General features: G+C 38.5%; 1 protein-coding gene across 1 annotated transcript in view; it reads left to right on the top strand.

The window, feature by feature from the left end:
- The first annotated feature begins 2,867 nt into the window (after positions 1-2,867).
- Positions 2,868-18,356, top strand: part of adarb2 (adenosine deaminase RNA specific B2 (inactive)) — a 73,805-nt gene continuing 58,316 nt past the window's right edge. The window contains exons 1-3 of the mRNA XM_066689991.1: positions 2,868-2,898; positions 7,949-8,035; positions 16,831-17,816. Coding sequence (XP_066546088.1) covers positions 2,868-2,898; positions 7,949-8,035; positions 16,831-17,816 — 1,104 coding nt within the window. The remainder of the gene's footprint in view (positions 2,899-7,948; positions 8,036-16,830; positions 17,817-18,356) is intronic.

Below are 18,356 nucleotides of genomic sequence, written 5' to 3'. Positions count from 1 at the left end.
TCTGTTGTGCAATGTGGAAAATATTTTGTAGTGTGTTAAATTGAGTGCAGAAACAGCTTGACAGTGAAATTCTGGGACCCATTAGAGACAGGTCACCAAAGTAACAAGATTGTTTAAATGGTTTCATTTTGTTTGTAACATTTCATATTGCTCTTAAACTTTAACCTCATTCCTTCTAGTTACAACCTTTATTTATTTAATTTTCAAGGTCACAAATTATGGGTTTATGTGACCTAAAGGTTTTGTCTTTGGGGTGTCAACACCATTAATGAATGGATTCGTTTTTAGTAGCATTCTGCCTTAATAGGATATTTGTTTAACATATTTGCCATTGCTATGAATTAAGGAAAAATGTGTTTCTCCTCAAAGAGATTAGCGAAAAGCCCTGTTTATACAATCAGCTCTGTAAACACCCTGATCTTATTAACACAATCTTTATGCACAGTTACTATTGCTGTTTAAACATGACTGGCTACACAGTACAAATAATTGATGAATGCACAGTCATTGACTTTAATCCAAACCTACAATGACACAAAAATCAAACCAGTGAAAGCCAATGCTGAAGAGGTGCATCAGTTGTTTTGATGTGGGTCTATTAGACAGGTAACGGGAGTAATCAACATGAGACGGCATGCATGAGGGCTTTGAGATAGTACAGATTGGTGTAAAAGTCCGGATTTTTATTTTAAATGCAGAGAGAATGCACGCTGAGGAAAACTTCCATTTTAAGACTGTGACTGTCAGAGATAACTACTTAACTACTAACTACTAAGAGGACAAAGGGCAGAAATTGATAGCTTATCCTGTAGACAAATTGTATGATGGAGGTGACACAAAGTGAAACGGAAGGAAGTCTTACCCTCTTTCCCTATAATGGTGTTATGGATTTGGACTGCTTCCTTTTTCTCTCTCTCTCTGGCAGGATTCGAATGTGTGAGTTCTGGGGACAAAAAGTAAAGTTAATTAAGGGAAATTATTCTTTATCCTTTATCTTATCTTATGGAAATTCATAAGGTTAATGGTAAACCTGTCTGGGTATACTGGCAATATTTTGTTCTTGCAATATTTATATATATATATAAAATGGTAAAATGTATTGGAAAAAGAATCAATATCTCAAATTTAATAATAAACAAGAGGAAGAGGCTGAATGCTGAAAACAATTTCCACCTAATAATTTAAAAGCGATTTACCCTCAGTCCCCAGAACACAATTGCTTTATGGTAACTTGATAATCCCTGTATGTCTGAGGTGTGAAAACCTTGATAATACCTCGGCAGCTTTCCAGCAAGCACTCGCCCTCGAGGTAACTATAGAAAAAGAAGTTCCACTTCCACAACAGAATTAAGCCGCTCTATATCAAATTTTTCAGGGCTGAACACAATTTTTTTTATTATTTTTTTGCATCAAACGATTTGTAATCTAATGGAGAACAACATGTGTATTTCCAATTTATTAGAAAGCCCATGTGCCACATTGGACCAATATCTCGTTTCACTTTCTATTTTTCTTTTTAAAGAACTGAGAGACAATGCAAGCTGTGGAAACACACTGTAGCTTTCCCGTTATACCTTTAGAGAGCCTCATATTGAAGCAGTTAGGAAAGTATTAGCTGTAACTGAGAAGAAGTGACATTCAGTCAAAGATTGCATTCTTGCTCGCGGCCAGGAAAAAAAATATATCGGACTGCTGAACTGTATTAGCTGTGGCTCTCTGACTGCCTTATTTACTTATCATATTTCACTGGTTTATAGCAGGTTTTTCTAATGAAAGAGAGAAAAAAAGGTAATAAACACCTCTACCTGTATAATAAACTTGCAGTTAAGCCTGAAGCCTGGTTTTGATTAATAAATCTTAAAATATAAACAGATATATATATATGTGTGTGTGTGTGTGTGTGTGTATTGTAACACAAAACTGATATTATTTGTTATTATTATTTATTTCTTAGCAGACTATAAACTTCAAATTAGCAGATAGCACTAATATCAGCATAAGACACTCACGTAATCACTCCATTGGTGAGTGAGTGTAGGTAATGGGAAGTAAATACAAGGCTATACCGCTCTGTGTGTTAACATTTAATATGTTGGGTAGATGTGACCTAGAAATCACTGTAGCTCTTGATGGAAAAATCCCCACCATTGCTGTGTAAGGAAAATAATTGGATTTCTGTGTCTTATCTTGCTTTCTGCATTATGAGTTGTCAAATCCATGCTGGGCAGTAACAGACATATTTCTCTGGTGTAGCAGCACTTTACAAGGGACTTCCAAATAGTGACTCACAATTTCTATATTTTCTTTTGTGTTTGTGTGTTTCTGTATTCTGGTTTTATTTGGCATGAGTCAGATGGATGTGTAGTTTTACATTACCACAAGTCATTAGGACATTACACGATTGTTACATCCCTTAGCACATGACACCAGCAAAATATGTTCATCTTTGGCCTATGACGGAAGTAACTTATTCTCAAAGTGTCTTTGATGTGTTCTGACACTTGTTTACAAATAACTGCCTGTGTGTCTTTCTTTGCTTGTTAGGTTTTTTTTAGACTGATTTCACAAAACACAGGAACAAAAATGCCGAGTGCCAAAAACATTGTTTTTTTCTTTTGACAAATCAAAGATGCCATGAAAGAGTTCTTAACATCATGCCTCCCTACAGCTGCAGATAATTTAGACTTCTTTAAAAACACAGCCGAGCATCAGGAGAAAAAACGACAACAAAAACAACAACAAATACAACAACAAAAACGTGTTTGACGTGTTCAATTCAGCACTAGACAGCCACAAAACTAACTACTTTCCTTCTACAAACTCGTTGGCACAATTCTTCCATTCAGATCAAATTCTCATACACCACAATGGGGGAATTCCTGGCCCCCAGGAGATGCAGTAAGTCATCAAAATATATTCAAACAAAGGTCAGACTCCAAACCCTTGCATGACAAACACCAGAGGAAAAAATAGAAAAAGTGTATATATGAAAATAATAATACAAAAATATATATATATATTATATATATATACATATAGTATATAGTGTCTAAAGCAGAAGCTCTGATGGAATGCGTTTATTTTTGCAGCATCAGGCTTCCTAGCTGTTTTTGACAAGTGGTTTATTACCTGATTTATCGCTGCCTTCCCCTGCTGTACTCCGGTGTCAGGAAAGAAATGTGGTACAAACTGCCTTACCTTGCAATTGCAATGGGCAAGGCAATGACTTTTTTGTTCTACAGTGGGCTGAGAAACCCGTTGCAAGCCCAGCAGACTTGCTCACTTAGCACCAGATCTGGGGTGTGTCTAGTCACAACCCAAGGCAGGGGGGGTGGGGGTGATAAAAAATACATTAAAGAATTCTGCAGTTACAGAAGCCTTTGCCCACAAGGATAAAAAATATCTTAACATTACAAAAAACAGTGGTTCTGGTTGTTTTTGATGCTTGCTCTAATTGAGCTTGAAGTTGATCTTTTATGGTTCAAAAGGTACCCCGAACCACTATATTAAAAATTTAGAGACACTGCTGTTCGAACCATTAACAACTTCTCCCTTCATTTAGCAGCTTCGGAAAGTCCAAAGAAAATCCCAATTAATGCCAAGCCTGGGTATCACGGCAAGCAAGTTCCTGTAGTGTTTTATCCCTAACTACAGCACTTAATCTTACAATCTGTCCTTTTAAATGCAGTAGTTTGTTGCTTAATTTTCTTGAAAATTAAGTGTCAAAGCATAAAAACCGAGTGATGCTGTGCCAAATAAAAATTAATTAAAACAGCCTTATGTCTCAATTCAATAAATACGTACACTAGCTGGGTTGAAACTAAATGTGTTATTTATTTGTTTGTTTATTTATCCCCCTCCCCTTCTACACACACATACTTTATACATCTTACTCTTTAGATGAATACAGCTTTGGAAGGCTCATAATTGTCTCCAAAAGGAAAACATTTAATTTTAGTTAGGTGTATTTTAAGAACAATTTTACCGCTTTAAATGTATTGAATTGTTTGCCTGCATTCATGTGCATTGTTTGTGCATGTATGTGTGTGTGTGTGCGCATCTATTTGTGGGCAGCCATGCTTTATTCCCTTAACACTAATTTAATATCCCATAACGCATCATCTAAACCTTCCCTTCCTTAGGTCAGACAACTAAAGTCCTGTATTGATTTGTTAGAACGCCTCCCATTGCTTTAACACATAATTGTGTGCTTAACCATACATAAAATGCCAGGTAGGTTGTCCATCTTGGTAGCACTTTATAATGTCACAGCATAAATGTGTTATAAAGCCTTAACAGATGATGAAGAATTAATTTATAAAGAATGAACAAATATATTACATACATGAACAGGTGGCTTATTAATGCCATTAGTCGTAGTTTATAAAGCAAATTACTAAGGATAAAATTACCATTTTATGACCATTAATAAATGCAGTTGTCAATATTACTAAAGCCATTGATAAATTATGGTAAATGAACAGAATTGGGCTGCCACTGTAAGAGCCATGGTATTATAATCGAATTATGACCAGAGTTTCATATATCAGGAAGATATCTACCACAAAACGTTTATGTCCCTACTTTTATGTTTTGATTAACCAACAAATGTTAAAACGCTATTTATACGATTTCCTTTTCCCCAGGTCTATTCATTAGGCCCGCTTTTCCTTGGTTTTCATGAAAGCTGACAATCTTAAAATCACTTTTAGAGCGTAATATTGAAATTGTAATCCCATGTCACACTGCTCCTGGGCTATGAATAATATTCTTGGGTGCCGTGGAAGAAAGAACATTGAGGGATGTAGTAACATTAGAATGCTGTGAGATTCCAACATTGTCCTCAAGGTGGGACTTGGTATTTTATGCCACACATTGATAATTAAAATATTGCTTCAAAATGATGGGATCCCTAATATAAAAATTAAATAAACACAGATTATAACAAAAGGCTGGAGGGCTCAATGTGTGTGTTTGGCTCTTTGATAGTTTTGAGTTTTTGAGTCACACTTTGAATTATTTGTTTAATTATTTATTTTCTACATCACTTTACTTTTCTCCTCAGACCTTTCATTAAAACTTATAATTCCCAGCACATCTGAGTCACTTAACTATTCATCAACCAGTTCTTTCTAATCAAGCTAATCATCATCCCACTGTACACTGATATTGAGGTGTCTATTTATTTTTTAATTTAAGATTAACACAATCCAAGCACATATCTTTTCACGAATTCAATTGTATGATCATCCCATTCATTGAGTATTATACAATTCTTCAGTTATTGTTGTAAAGTATCTTGGCATGTTTATGCATGAAAGGGGCCATGTAAAATAAAGAGTTTTATTACTATTATTACAAGAAACATTTTGAGTCTAAAAAAGTGAGTCTAAGACCTAATTTAGCAAAAAGCAGCAGGCAGTAAACAAATCTCACTTTAGCAGGTGATACAGAGCTCCTCAGGTACCATATGTTTCTTGCAAAAAAATCAGCCCCCCCCAAAAAGGAAACTGCACCATGTTTTTCTTTCTTTTATTTTATCACTTTCCCTTCTCTAGTCCTGCAGTCAGACCATTAAAACTATTGATCATTAAGCAACGTTCAGAACTCAAGGAGCTAATTAAGGATCTGTTCAGACTGTCAATTTTCTTCTGTCGGCTCTGAAGCCACTGAACCGCACAGCACAACAGCCCTGATAGGAACCTGCACTGCAAACAACAAGAAGACAGGTGCAAGACAAGCCGCCTGAAAAGCAAACCGAGGGCTTCTTTGTTAAACCTCAGCTTTACGGTTGTTTAAACCGTACGCATATTTCATCATGCAGCCGCGGCGTTCGCTTCTGTTTATGTTAAACACTTCGTCTGGAGAAGCTGCAGTGAATTCAGTTTTCTTCACCAACTCCGAATGGGAAGAAATTACTGTGATGTGCAGTCCTATTCATCAGAGGTGTCATATATTTTCCCTCTTTCATACTTTATATATATATATATATATATATATATATATATGAGAGAGAGAGAGAGATTTATATCTCCAATTTATGAACTTTGTACTCTTTGAGCAACAGTTCATTTGCCATATCCTTTCAAATGTATACATTTTTTTACATTCTATACATTTTCTCTCCCATAGTACAATAACAAATTGTCATTCACTAGAAAACTAAAAAAAAAGTTAATTGTTTTTGACAAATGAAGAGTCTGAAATGAAATGTCTGGAATGAGTGTCTGATTCTAGAATGTGCAAGCTCTTTTACAGGTTCATTACTTTTATAGGATGGGGTGGGGAAATCCCTGATGGATCTAAATATCTATTCTCATGTTCTTTTCGTGAAATATCTTCCACCATCCTGACAGTTCTGAACTGTCTTTCCTCTGTATTTGAACATCGGACCTTGTCTGTATTGAAAGTACCTGGCGCTCCAAATTCTGTTCCCTTCTGACTCTTTTGTGTTTCCATTGCAGCGAAGGAAAGCAGAGTGTGCTTCAGAGTGTGAATCACCCCCCCCCCAACCCCCGCACATTGGCAATGACCTTGCACTTTACCATGTCGTTGCAATGAACTACATGTACTTTACACAATAACCTTCAGGTTACAATAGGTCTCCCTAATTACAGTGTATTAACGTAGTAGGTACTCAGTAATTACATCTTAGTTGCTCATAAGAACAGTGTAATAATGCATTTGTTAACATGTATTTAATGTATAAAAAAGTAGGCCATGCCAATCAGGTGTGTAGGTTTCGTTTCAGAATGGGGGGAACACTGTCAGTATTGGGGGGATGCTGTCAACATTGGTGGGGATGTGTCCCCTATGCCTATTGAGCCTGGCATACAATGATGGGGGGGACAATGTAAGGTTCTCTCAAACCTAAACCTGACAAATGTGTACTGATATCGTTAGTCATTTTTACCCATTTTTAAGTACATGTTAACAAATGCATCATTTCACTGTTCTTATTAGTCATTGAGATGTAGTTTCTGAGTACACTGTAATAAAGGAGACCTATTGTAAAGTGTCACCAGTGTTATTCAGTATTATGAGATGTTTCTAAAAAAAATATAAAACAATAGATGGGAACTCGCCCCCTATTTTTCCTGCTGAGATTCCTCACATAGCATAACACCGGTTTTTTACCAAAGATCCTGTAATAGAAGCTTCAGTCCATCTTTCTAATTGTAACAATCTGGGACTGGGGGGGTCATGTGCGGTATGTGAAGACGTGTTTTGTGTTACGTTCTGAATGTGTTTATGTAACTGTTTAGTTATTTCCGGGGGTCAGGGGTCGACTTGGGGGAGCCAGTCACGGGGGGCGAACTAATAAGAGGGGTGCCTGGTTCCCGCGCGACAGTTCCAGAGTTGCAGTTGGTGCTGGAGTGCTAGAGAGGGTCGCTCCAGCCCAATTGAAAAAGCCTGTTCCCAATAAAGATCCTGTTTGTTTGCATCCTGCGCCTCCTCCCTTATTTCTTCGACTGTGGTTATCCGTAACAAAGCCAAGAAAGCGGTAACTCTTACATAATTAGGTTGATGGTTCTTTTTTGATCCCAGGACCTAATCAAAGACCAATGTTTGTTTAAGGATTCCCAGGGACTCCACTTGCATAAAATGAAACATAGTTTGATGGTTTGTTATAAAGACCCACAAGCTTTTGTGTAAAAGAAGGGCTCCCCATTCTCTTTCCTAAATATACTTAAACGTAACTTCCATTTGTGCAATCTGCTTGAATCTTCCTTGTTTGTCCCAAAGTAAAATTCAGGATTTTGAATACCTAGGTGAAAACTCTACAATGTCTTTTCTGTTCCATGCCAAAGGGTTTGGGCTATTTAAGATTCACAAGCATGTGGAACATAATTTATTCAGATTACTCTTGAATTAAGTTGTACAATATCTGTTATACTATATATTGCAACCACAGTGTTGATTTTTTCCCCCACTATTCTTATTTCAGAGAAAGTCAGCATGCTGTCTGCCTTCATTGGTCCTTTCAAATATATGAGTCCTGGAACTACAAACACAGAAGATGAAGACAATTTAAGTAAGATTTCTCTCTCTCTCTCTCTCTCTCTCTCTCTCTCTCTCTCTCTCTCTCTCTCTCTCTCGCTCTCTCTCTCTCTCTCTCTCTCTCTCACTCTCTTTTACATTTTTTATGAGTATCAACTGGAATGGAATTTAATAGAGCCAGCAAACCAACCTCAAAATCTCTACATCAGAGCAAAGCAGCATGGCATATCCACATTTTGAGGGGGAGGGGGGGGTGGGTGAAAAGGTTGAAAAGGGGTAAAGCGATTGGCAACTACAAAGCACAAAGAAAAGTGAATGTAAAGTAATTTCAGAGTTTTAAGCGATCACTTTTTAATCTGAAATCAGAATTAGGGGGGGAGTTTTTTGCAATTATCCCTTGAAAGCTCAACTGAAGAAAGCAAATTGTTCTTCACTTCCCAAGATGGTAAAATGTATGCTTGATTTGTTACACATTACAATTTTAATATAGATTGCTCTTTGTATTAGTATATTGCATTTGTCAATGTTGCTCCACGCTGACAGCCGGCGAACTGCAGACGCTTCATCAAACGATCTGACCTCATTCAGTAGTCTGTAATACAAAAATCCATTTCCCCTCTTTTTGGATTAACACAAGATCTCTTACCTTGTTTCCGTGCTGTTTTATTGTCAGCCTTCTATTGATTTTACTCACAGTGTGCTGAATATTTAATGAAACAATTTAAGTATTTAAATACCGTGTTTGTGACAGATATCGATTTTTTTGAGTTTTCTAAATTCCCTAACCTAAATTATTGTAGCAGTGCAGTATTTATGGGGCCAGGAGGTCAAGACCATAATTCGAAGTGCTGCAACACATACACTTGTGTTTTGTTAATTTTTTGAATGAATCTGGAATATTTTATTTTTTGTTCTTCCTTTTTTTTTTTATAAAATTCAGACTCTCCATTTGGTTTTCCTCCCATTTGTGTCTCAATTTGGAGTTGCTATTTGCTGAACTCGACTCCTTTAGTGTGTACAACCATCTGCCATCCATCACAGCTGGAGGTCTTGAGACTGATAGAACAACACCCTGAACCTGCAGGTGCCTGAGCTCAGGAGTTGCTTGAATGACTTGCCCGCCCCAACCCAGCCACCCTGCTGGCCCCTCCCTCTGTTTAGTGCCCCTTGGGCATTCCTGGTCAGTGCTGGCAGTGGCAAGGTTTGGATGTGAAGGCAACTATTCCAGCCTGAAAGACATACCCTGTGCATCAGTTAGGCCAAAAGAGTGCGGCCACCCCCTGCTTTAATATTTGCAAGTGCATCATTTTAGATATGAATCGAAGCTACTACACCCAAAATTAGTATATATAAGTACAAATGTACAACCATTCCCTGCCCCCACTCTCCATTGGATTAAGCTAAGCAGGTACAGTGGCTCTTAAAAGTATTCACCTGCCCTGGACTTTCCCACATTTCATTGTGTTACAACATGAAATCAGAATGGATTTAATCAGGAGTTTTTCTCATTGATCAAAACAGAAAACTCTGTCCACATATTCTCAATTGGATTGAGGTCCGGGCTTTCACTAGGCCACTCCAGGACATTTAACTTTTTGTTTTTAAGCCACATTGTGGCTTTGGCTGTATGTTTGGGGTCATTGTCCTGCTGGAAGATCAATCTTCTCCCAAGTCCCAGGTCTCTTGTAGACATCAGCAGGTTTACTTCCAGTAATTCTCTGTACTTTGCTGCATCCATATTGCCCTATCTTTACAAGGTTTCCATGCCCTGATGCAGAGAAGCATCCCCATAGCATCCCCATGATGCTGCTACCACCATGCTTCATGGTAGGGATGGTGTTCTCAGGATGATGTGCGGTGTTAGGCTTGCGCCAAACATAGCACTTAGCGTTGAAGACAAAAAGCTCTATTTTGGTCTCATCAGACCATAGAATCTTCCTCCACTTGGTCTCAGAGTCTCCCACATGCCGTCTGTCAAACTCTAGCCAAGATTTGATGTGAGATTGTTTTAAACAATGGCTTTCATTTTGCCACTCTCCACTTTTGTGAAGCACCTGGGCTATAGTTGCAGTATGCACAGTGTCTCCCAGCTCAGCCATGGAAGCCTTGGAGTTGCCATAGACCTCTTGGTGTCCTCCCTGACTAGTGTCCTTCTCACCCAGATACTCAGTTTTTGAGGATGGCCTGATCTAGGCAGATTCACAGTTGTGCCATATTCTCTCCATTTTATGCATTTTATGCATCTTATGCATTTAACTATGTTTTGTTTTGTATTTGTAATTAATTTAGAACAATTTACAGATAATATTTTTCACTTTGACATTATGGACAGTTTCTGTGTTGATCAGTGGCAAAAACTGTTTAAATCCATTCTGATTTCATGTGGTAACACAATGTAATATGGAAAAGGCTAAGGGGGGTGAATACTTTTGAGAGCCACTGTATAAGCTAAGTATTAGACTTTAGTCTGAGGAAACTGTTTTGAAAATTAAAATGTGGCTAAATAGCTATAACCACCACATTTACGGTAGTCATTAACTGTTTTATTCATTTGTTTTATTTATAAGTGCAAAGAAACACAACATGCAATGAGTAATTCTTGATAAAACATTACTGTAAAGGTTAACAGTGGTAAGCCATGGTAAAACCACAGTAAATTGAAGCAAAGTGAAAAAGTAATCAGAATTGTAGAGGTATACTGAATCCTGATATCAAACAAGGAGAACCATGGCACAACCAGATCCATGATATACCAGTGGGAAAACCACCACACTTATGGGCACATTTATAGTTGTAAACTTTCAAAAGGAACATAATGTGGTCCTGTTCTTAAATAAGTCCATGTAATATATAACCTTACAACAAGCACAGGCCTCTCTATCCTCTTACAATATTCATTATTACGTCTGCAATTAGGTGGTGATGAGCTTAATTCTGGTGCCTTTGTGTCCGGTCATGTAGGGTGATAAAAATGGATCCCAGTAGCTGCTCTAGGTTGGTTAGGTCAATGTTCAACCATCTTTTCACTTTTATATATATAACAAATTTTGATGGTTATCCTGCCCCACGATTTTGAGCGGATCCAATCTCCTCCCCTACATTGTAATTTTGACACTCAGCATGCTGGGCCATCGTGTAAAACAAAACACTGATGCATTCCAATGCAATGTGTGTATTACATTTAATTCAGTCACTACCATTGCACTGCTTTAAGCAATGTAAAAAAAAAATCAGGTTGCAGGCCAGACTACTGTTACACACAGGAATACTGCGAGAAAACAAACAGCTACGCTGTAGATCTGAGGTGAAGTGGAGAAAGTGCAACTGTTACCAGAGAGGGAGACAGCAGCAGAACAGCTATACTAGCTTCAGGTTCCGTGAAATCCGTAAATCAACAATTACGTGATTTATTTATTTTTAAAGAAGCTTATTTTGATTAATGTCCTCCATTTACGCTGTGTTGTAGCCTAGTCGGTCTTGATGATATCCTGATTTTTCGTTTCATGTGTGTAATGTGAGTACAATATAGTACGTCTAGAGATATACCGTAGGCTAAGGCTACCATGCACTTAAGCTGCCACTTATATTGTATTGCAATGTACATATTTATATGTAAATATTTGTTATGCCGTTAATATTATACCAATGCTTATTGCTTCATCTGTTGTAGGCCTATTATGCTAATGTGATAATTCACTTATTTCCCTTTTCTACTGTGTTTGCATGTTTATGTTGTGAATTGTTTGCCTTTTTTTTCTCTTTTATAATTGCACACAACAGTGACTTGAGTAAACAAAGTTACATTCGGAAGTTATTCTAGTTTTGTATATTTTATTGTGAATGAAAATGTGATTTTAGAGACAGGTGTGATATTCAGGTACATGTACATGTAGTGGACGATGGATCTATTTATATATTAGCTATTTATAAAATGTCCATAATATTAGGCCCCCTCTAGTATAAATAAAACTCAGCACTTATGGGCCAGGACACACTAACTAAGTGCTGAGCGAGAATGGAGCTGAAACATGTTGGATTCACAAGACGGCTGTGAACAGGCGAGGTTTCCTCTCCATCGAAAGCTGGTGCTGAATCTCAGCAGCACAGGACCTATAATAGTTTTTTCCATGGCCCGGGGCATACAGACGCATGAAGAATGGCAGAGCGGCTCTCTACACTACATCATAATTTTTACAGCATACTTAAGTTGAATACCAGTATATAAATAATTTTGAAACACTAATTCCTGTCAAGGGAGTTCGTATTGATGTTGGCGACAGTGATCTCCAGTCGTCACTGCAGAGCCGGTGATCTTCAGTGACAGCGAAGCCCCGTCTTTCAAAGGAAAATCATCTGAAAGCACAGCTAAACGATGGCTGAAGGCTCCTTTTTGCTCTCTCTCCAAGGAACCCACCTTGGCCTTTCGCTTTGTAACAAATGTAACCAGACATAATTCTACATACTGTCCTCTTCCCTGACATCCTACTAGTCACCAATCTTAAACCAAGACTGACCTCTGTTTTTCACTCCTCTCCTTCTATCCCTCTGTTCTATTGAGCTCTTGATATTCCATGAAGGACACGCCTTCCACACCTGATTTTTAGAAAAAACTAAGAAAAATACACACACACACACACACACACACACACACACACACACACATATATATATACAGCTCTGGAACAAAGTAAGAGACCACTCCAAGTTCAGAAATCAATGTTAAGTGGTCTCTTCATTTTTTTCAGAGCTGTATATATAATATATATAATTGAAATTAAGCTGTTAATTTGGGAGAATACCTTTGGGTCTGGAATCTTTCTTCTGGAATAGCGCTGGAATTGAAGGGACATGTTTGGGTGTTTATCAGTCTGCTGGCCACCAAGGAAAAGGAACAAGACTGTTAGCAGGTTACAGCAGTGCTCAGCTCAGCTTGATATATATATACAGCATCCGGCAAAGGAATAAATAATAATAATAATAATAATAATAATAATAATAATAATAAACTCTGCGCTGAGTTTAGTATGCGGATGTTTCCTCTTAAATTATCATATCATTTAATCATTTCGCCCATCTTTTACAGACCGCACAGCACACACACAGCAGCTTGATGATGTTAACTTTTTCATTTTATCCCGCAGCTTGTGTTTGAATGCATTAGTGAAAGGTTCAGAAAATGGCGACCAAATTATACATTTCTCTGCATTATATTTCAATAACTAGCATAGATTTTCAATTAACTGGGATCATCGCTGTTAGAAAAACGTCCGCCATTTTATTTTATTTTTTCAGCTGTCTTAAAATTCCCAGAATTCAATGCTGGATTGACTTAGTAAGACCAGTCTTAGACCAGTCTAAGGAAAGACTGTTTTATGCAACGGTCTTAACTCATCGTTAGTAGGACTTATAATTATGCTAAAACAAAGACTTAGGGCCGGATTAAATCAAAACTTTGATAGAAAACTACAGAACTGTACTCAGTTGTGGCTGCATTTTTAGTAAGATGACACTTTCTTCTAATCAGAAATGTAACCGCTATGTTGTACAGCTTTGTAGTTTGCTATTAGCAGGTGGGTCAAAGTTTTGATTTAATCCAGCCCTTAGTCTATGTTTATGCAACTGGCCTCTGGACTGTTTCTCAGCTAAGACATACATCGGAGGACTCCACTAGAAGTAGTCACAATTTGGAGAGTTCAGTGCAACACCCATGGAATTTAATTCAATCTGTTTTCTTTTGTTTATATACAAAGAAACCTATATTATTTGAGGCACTCTTTTGGAAGATGTATGGCTCACTTTTAACTATTTATTTCTGTAAGGGGACAGAGATGTTGGAAAAATGTATAACAGTATTAATGCTGGAAACCCCAAAGGTTACCACAAAGGAAAGGCTACTTCATTAGATTGGTCTGACAAGCACACAGTACAATTTAAAGTGATTGGCAAGTTATGTGAGTACCCCCCCAGACATAAAACTATGTCCTAACCCAGCAATATTTATCTTCCATTGAAACTGCCAGCTTCTCTTGCTCTCATCCTCACTACTTCTTAACAGCCTTGGGTTGAGTGAGACCCACCTGGGGATTCCACCTTCGAACTCCCCATTTAAAGACGTCAACGTTAACCACTCTGCCAGCCGACTGATCTCCTGATGCCTACACAGAGTGCAAGTGTTTCAGTGCTGAAGGTTTTTTTTTTGTTTGTTTCATTGCATTCAGCACGAAGTGGCAATATAATAGTTTCAAAACCCAGTTTGCTCATCAGAGTTGAAAACGTCACCCTTTCCCCTTTCGAACCTCTAAATGTCAATCTTTTAGTTTCTGTTATTTCTTGCTGAGGTGATACAGGTCTTACTGCTTGTTAAGGAGACAGCTTAAGCAGTTTAAGGGTCATTCCAGGAAATCGGAGGTATATTGTGTCTAAAAATAGAAAAGTCAGGAAAACTGATAGTAAAAGATAATTACAAAAATTAGCAAAAAACTGTTTGTACTCAGCTTCATGTGCATAAGGTACACCCAGCCTGTCAAACCTCCCTTACAAGTAGGGTGCTGGATTGTATATAATAAAAAAAGTTTTCAGTCTTTAATAGACCTTTGCAAAAGATCATTTTACATTCATGTATTATAATATATTCTAATATGTGGCCTAAAAGGGGTCAGAGTGGGATGTTACCTCATCCATATCAATCCAGGTTCTGTCAAATATAATCGGCCTGCTTCTGTCTGTTTCTGCTCGTCTTCCCTTTGGCCCTCTCTAACCTCCAGCGGTGTACCCCATCCTCTCAAGCAGAAAGCCTATACTGACTTGTGCCAACTCCGTTGCTTACTTTCAGCAAATATCTACTGGTTATTGATTATAATAATTAAAAACAAAGAATGTGTTGTTGTGTTTTTGTTGTAAAATAAAATCTAAATTAGCTGCCAACATTTAAAAAAACTATTTTGTTTCAAATCTTTATTATAAATGATAAATCATATCTTATAAAGGTTTATTGATAAGTTATAAATGGGATTATGAATGGTTCCTAACTTTTTTATAAACTATTTACCAATCATTTATTAATGACACCATAATTTAAAGTGTTACCGAATAAAGCTTAGGGACCGAAGTGAAGTGAAGACGGGTGTGAAATGTTATTGAAAGCCACAGCCAAATTTGTGTGAAAAGCTCAGTACAGTCCCATCTGGAGCCTTCATTGTTTTTAGTCTAATCTCAGTCAGTGTTCAACAGACTCACTGTCAAAGCAGAATAAACTGGTGAACCACATTTGTTAAAACTCAACGAATCACAGAATAGCTTTCTTTCATATGAAAGCTTGTGACTACAACTGTACTTGTACTGCAGGTTTGTGTTGGCACATTTTAAAAACGTCACCTGATGTCATCATTAAAAGTGCGGTCAATTACACTATGAGCCTGAGACATCAAACCTGATTTGTGACAAAAGGAATGCAGAATTAAGAGTCCTTGAGGACACAGAGCCACGTGTGATACTAAAATAAGGTAGTTTTGAATGGCCTTTTTTAATAATATACATGGAGATGCTAGCCCCAGCCCAATAAAATAAAGACTTGTGTGATTTTGTTATTGTGCTTTATTTTGTCACTTTCTGTTCATATTACTATTGGAAGACACAGACCTGATCAGAAAGTCCTTGTTTTTATTTTCTTTCAGCTTTACTTGCAATCTGATGTTATAAGGCAGAACCTAAAAAAAGCTTATTGAATATATCAAAAGAGTAATATGACTGTAGAATATTTTATCTTCAAGAAAACACCTACCAGTATCCTTCTGTTGAAAAGGGATTGGTGCTTTGTGTTGGAAACAAAGATAAAAAACAAAACCACAATAACACTGAGTTTAACCATAAAAGTCAAAACCAATTTCATTGCAGATTACAAAATAATTTGGCTGGTAATGCCCCAGTTTTAGAGGATTTGTAAGGGGAATTTAAAACACTTGAATCCGAATGGGTTTCCACAATTGAATTTATGAGAACTGCAACTCTCAGCCAGCAGATAAATGCGGGGGTGATTGTGTTCTTAGATGAAAATAAAAATGATTCTACATACTTTATTGAATCGCATGTCATGAAGATTCGAAGAGATGTAATTTTTTTACGGATGGTAGCATTGATCACAATTGTGATGATGATGATAATATAATTTAATAGGTCATGAGAAGGGTGTCTCTATAAGATATGTCACCTTGTGCAGTTTGGGCTTATTATAAAATAAGAGACACTCTTCACACTACCAATTAACCAATATAAATCACATACAACGATTAGACACATAAATATCTTTACAGTGAATTAAAAAAGTTTTATTTGATTCAATTTAACAATCACTCCCTTTCTCTCCATCTAAACATGTTTTGTTCCAGGATCCACTGTAACTGACCTACGGTTGTTGATCTGTGTTGAGTTTTCATTCTAGTTAAGTGTAACATAACTATTTATTAATAGCAAATGTACATCCTGTGATATTAGCATCACTAACATTTAAGTGCCCTGAAATGTCATTGGTAATAGAATGTCTGTGTGTGACCAATCACAGCTTTTCCATGATAAATCTGTCATTTCCATAGGCTCCAATAGCAACTGCTAACAGAAACATGAAAGTCCTGGCTCTCCCTAATTTCTAGTGGGCCTTGTGTGAGTTAGCGAGTGGGTTGAATTTCTTCATTTAGATTTGTACTGTATTGTATTTGAACCGATGGAGATGTGATTGTTGCTAAAAATCAAATATTGTTATTATTATTGGTAATATATAGAATTGTGTATATAAATATATATTTTTTTAATTTCTTATGTTTTGTGTGTCCTCAGGTACTAGTAGTGCGGAAGTGAAGGAGAATCGGAACGTGGCTAATTTAGAGGACTGCGCCATCGTTCAGGGAGACCGCCAGTCATTCTTTTGCACTGACATGGCCAGGAGTGGGGGCTCGGGCCTCAAAAGGAAAAGGCCCCTGGAGGAAGGAAACAGCGGACACCTCTGCAAACTACAGCTGATCTACAAGAAACTCTCCTGGTCAGTCACGCCAAAGAACGCCCTGGTCCAGCTGAACGAACTGAAGCCTGGTTTACAGTACAGAATGGTCTCGCAGACAGGGCCTGTGCACGCCCCTGTCTTCTCCATTGCCGTGGAGGTCAACGGGCTGACCTTCGAAGGCACGGGCCCCACCAAGAAGAAAGCCAAGATGAGGGCGGCAGAGCTGGCTCTCAAGTCTTTTGTGCAGTTTCCCAACGCTTCTCAGGCTCATGTGGCGATGGGCAACCTCAGCAGCCCATCCACAGACTTCACCTCCGACCAGGCTGACTTCCCTGACACGCTGTTCAAAGAGTTCGAGCCGGCAGGGGCAGCGGGGGCGGTGGCGGCGGCTGCAGCAGTGGCACGCGGAGATAACTCCCTGTGCTGCCGGGCTACCGAGAACGAATTTCTCTCCAATGCGTGTCGGCACGGGCGCCTGTTCTGCCACACGCTGGACTTAATGGTCCAGGCCAAGCAGAACAAGCAGAAAATGGCCAGCCCGGCGGGCGGGGGAGAGAAGAACCCTGTGGGGCTGCTCAATGAGCTGCGGCCAGGGCTACGCTATGTGTGCCTCTCGGAGACGGTGGAGCGACGGCATGTCAAGACCTTTGTCATGGCAGTCAGAGTGGATGGGAGGATATTCGAAGGATCTGGGCGCAGCAAGAAGCTGGCTAAGGCCCAGGCAGCACAAACGGCTCTGCAGGCTCTCTTTAACATCAGGCTGGCACCTGAGGGGAGGGCCAGCCATATACACAGCAGGAGTAAAAGCCCTCATTTACCACAGGTGAGCATCGCCAGCTGGTCTCTGGCAGGCACTTTGTTCCTTCTGATGGGCTGTAGTGAAGGAGGGCAGCACGACTGCAGGGATATTCATAGGGAGGGGGTTCCTAATCTTAATTGATGGGGAGGAGAAATTGGCAAATGGGCAAGTGTGTGTGTACATGCCCGCGTGTGTGCGCATGTGTGGGCACGGCCATAACACACCATCTTAATATTTACTTTGGACAGGAGCGTGTGGCTGATCTGAGCGAGACATGCAGATGCCTGTGGTCGCTGGAAAGCCAAGGCCATGGGGAAACTAAATCTGCTTACTGATCTGTTCAGATGGAAAGCATGTTAATGAAGCAAATTATTGTTCTCGTGTCTCTAATGCCAGAGAAAACTGTGTTGCTTTTGAAATGAGGTTTCGTGTTTGTTTATGGAGCTATAATTGCTGAAATATTGTTGTTTTTGCAAAAAATCTATTGTCTCTTCATGTGTGGAATGTGGATGTCTATAAACATTAATTTAATCTGTAGCCCACAGGAGATGAAAAGCAGAGAGC

The sequence above is a fragment of the Amia ocellicauda genome, chromosome 2 (genome assembly GCF_036373705.1).
Source record: "Amia ocellicauda isolate fAmiCal2 chromosome 2, fAmiCal2.hap1, whole genome shotgun sequence".
NCBI classification, from domain to species: Eukaryota; Metazoa; Chordata; class Actinopteri; order Amiiformes; family Amiidae; genus Amia; species Amia ocellicauda.
This window is presented reverse-complemented; position numbering and strand designations above follow the sequence as displayed.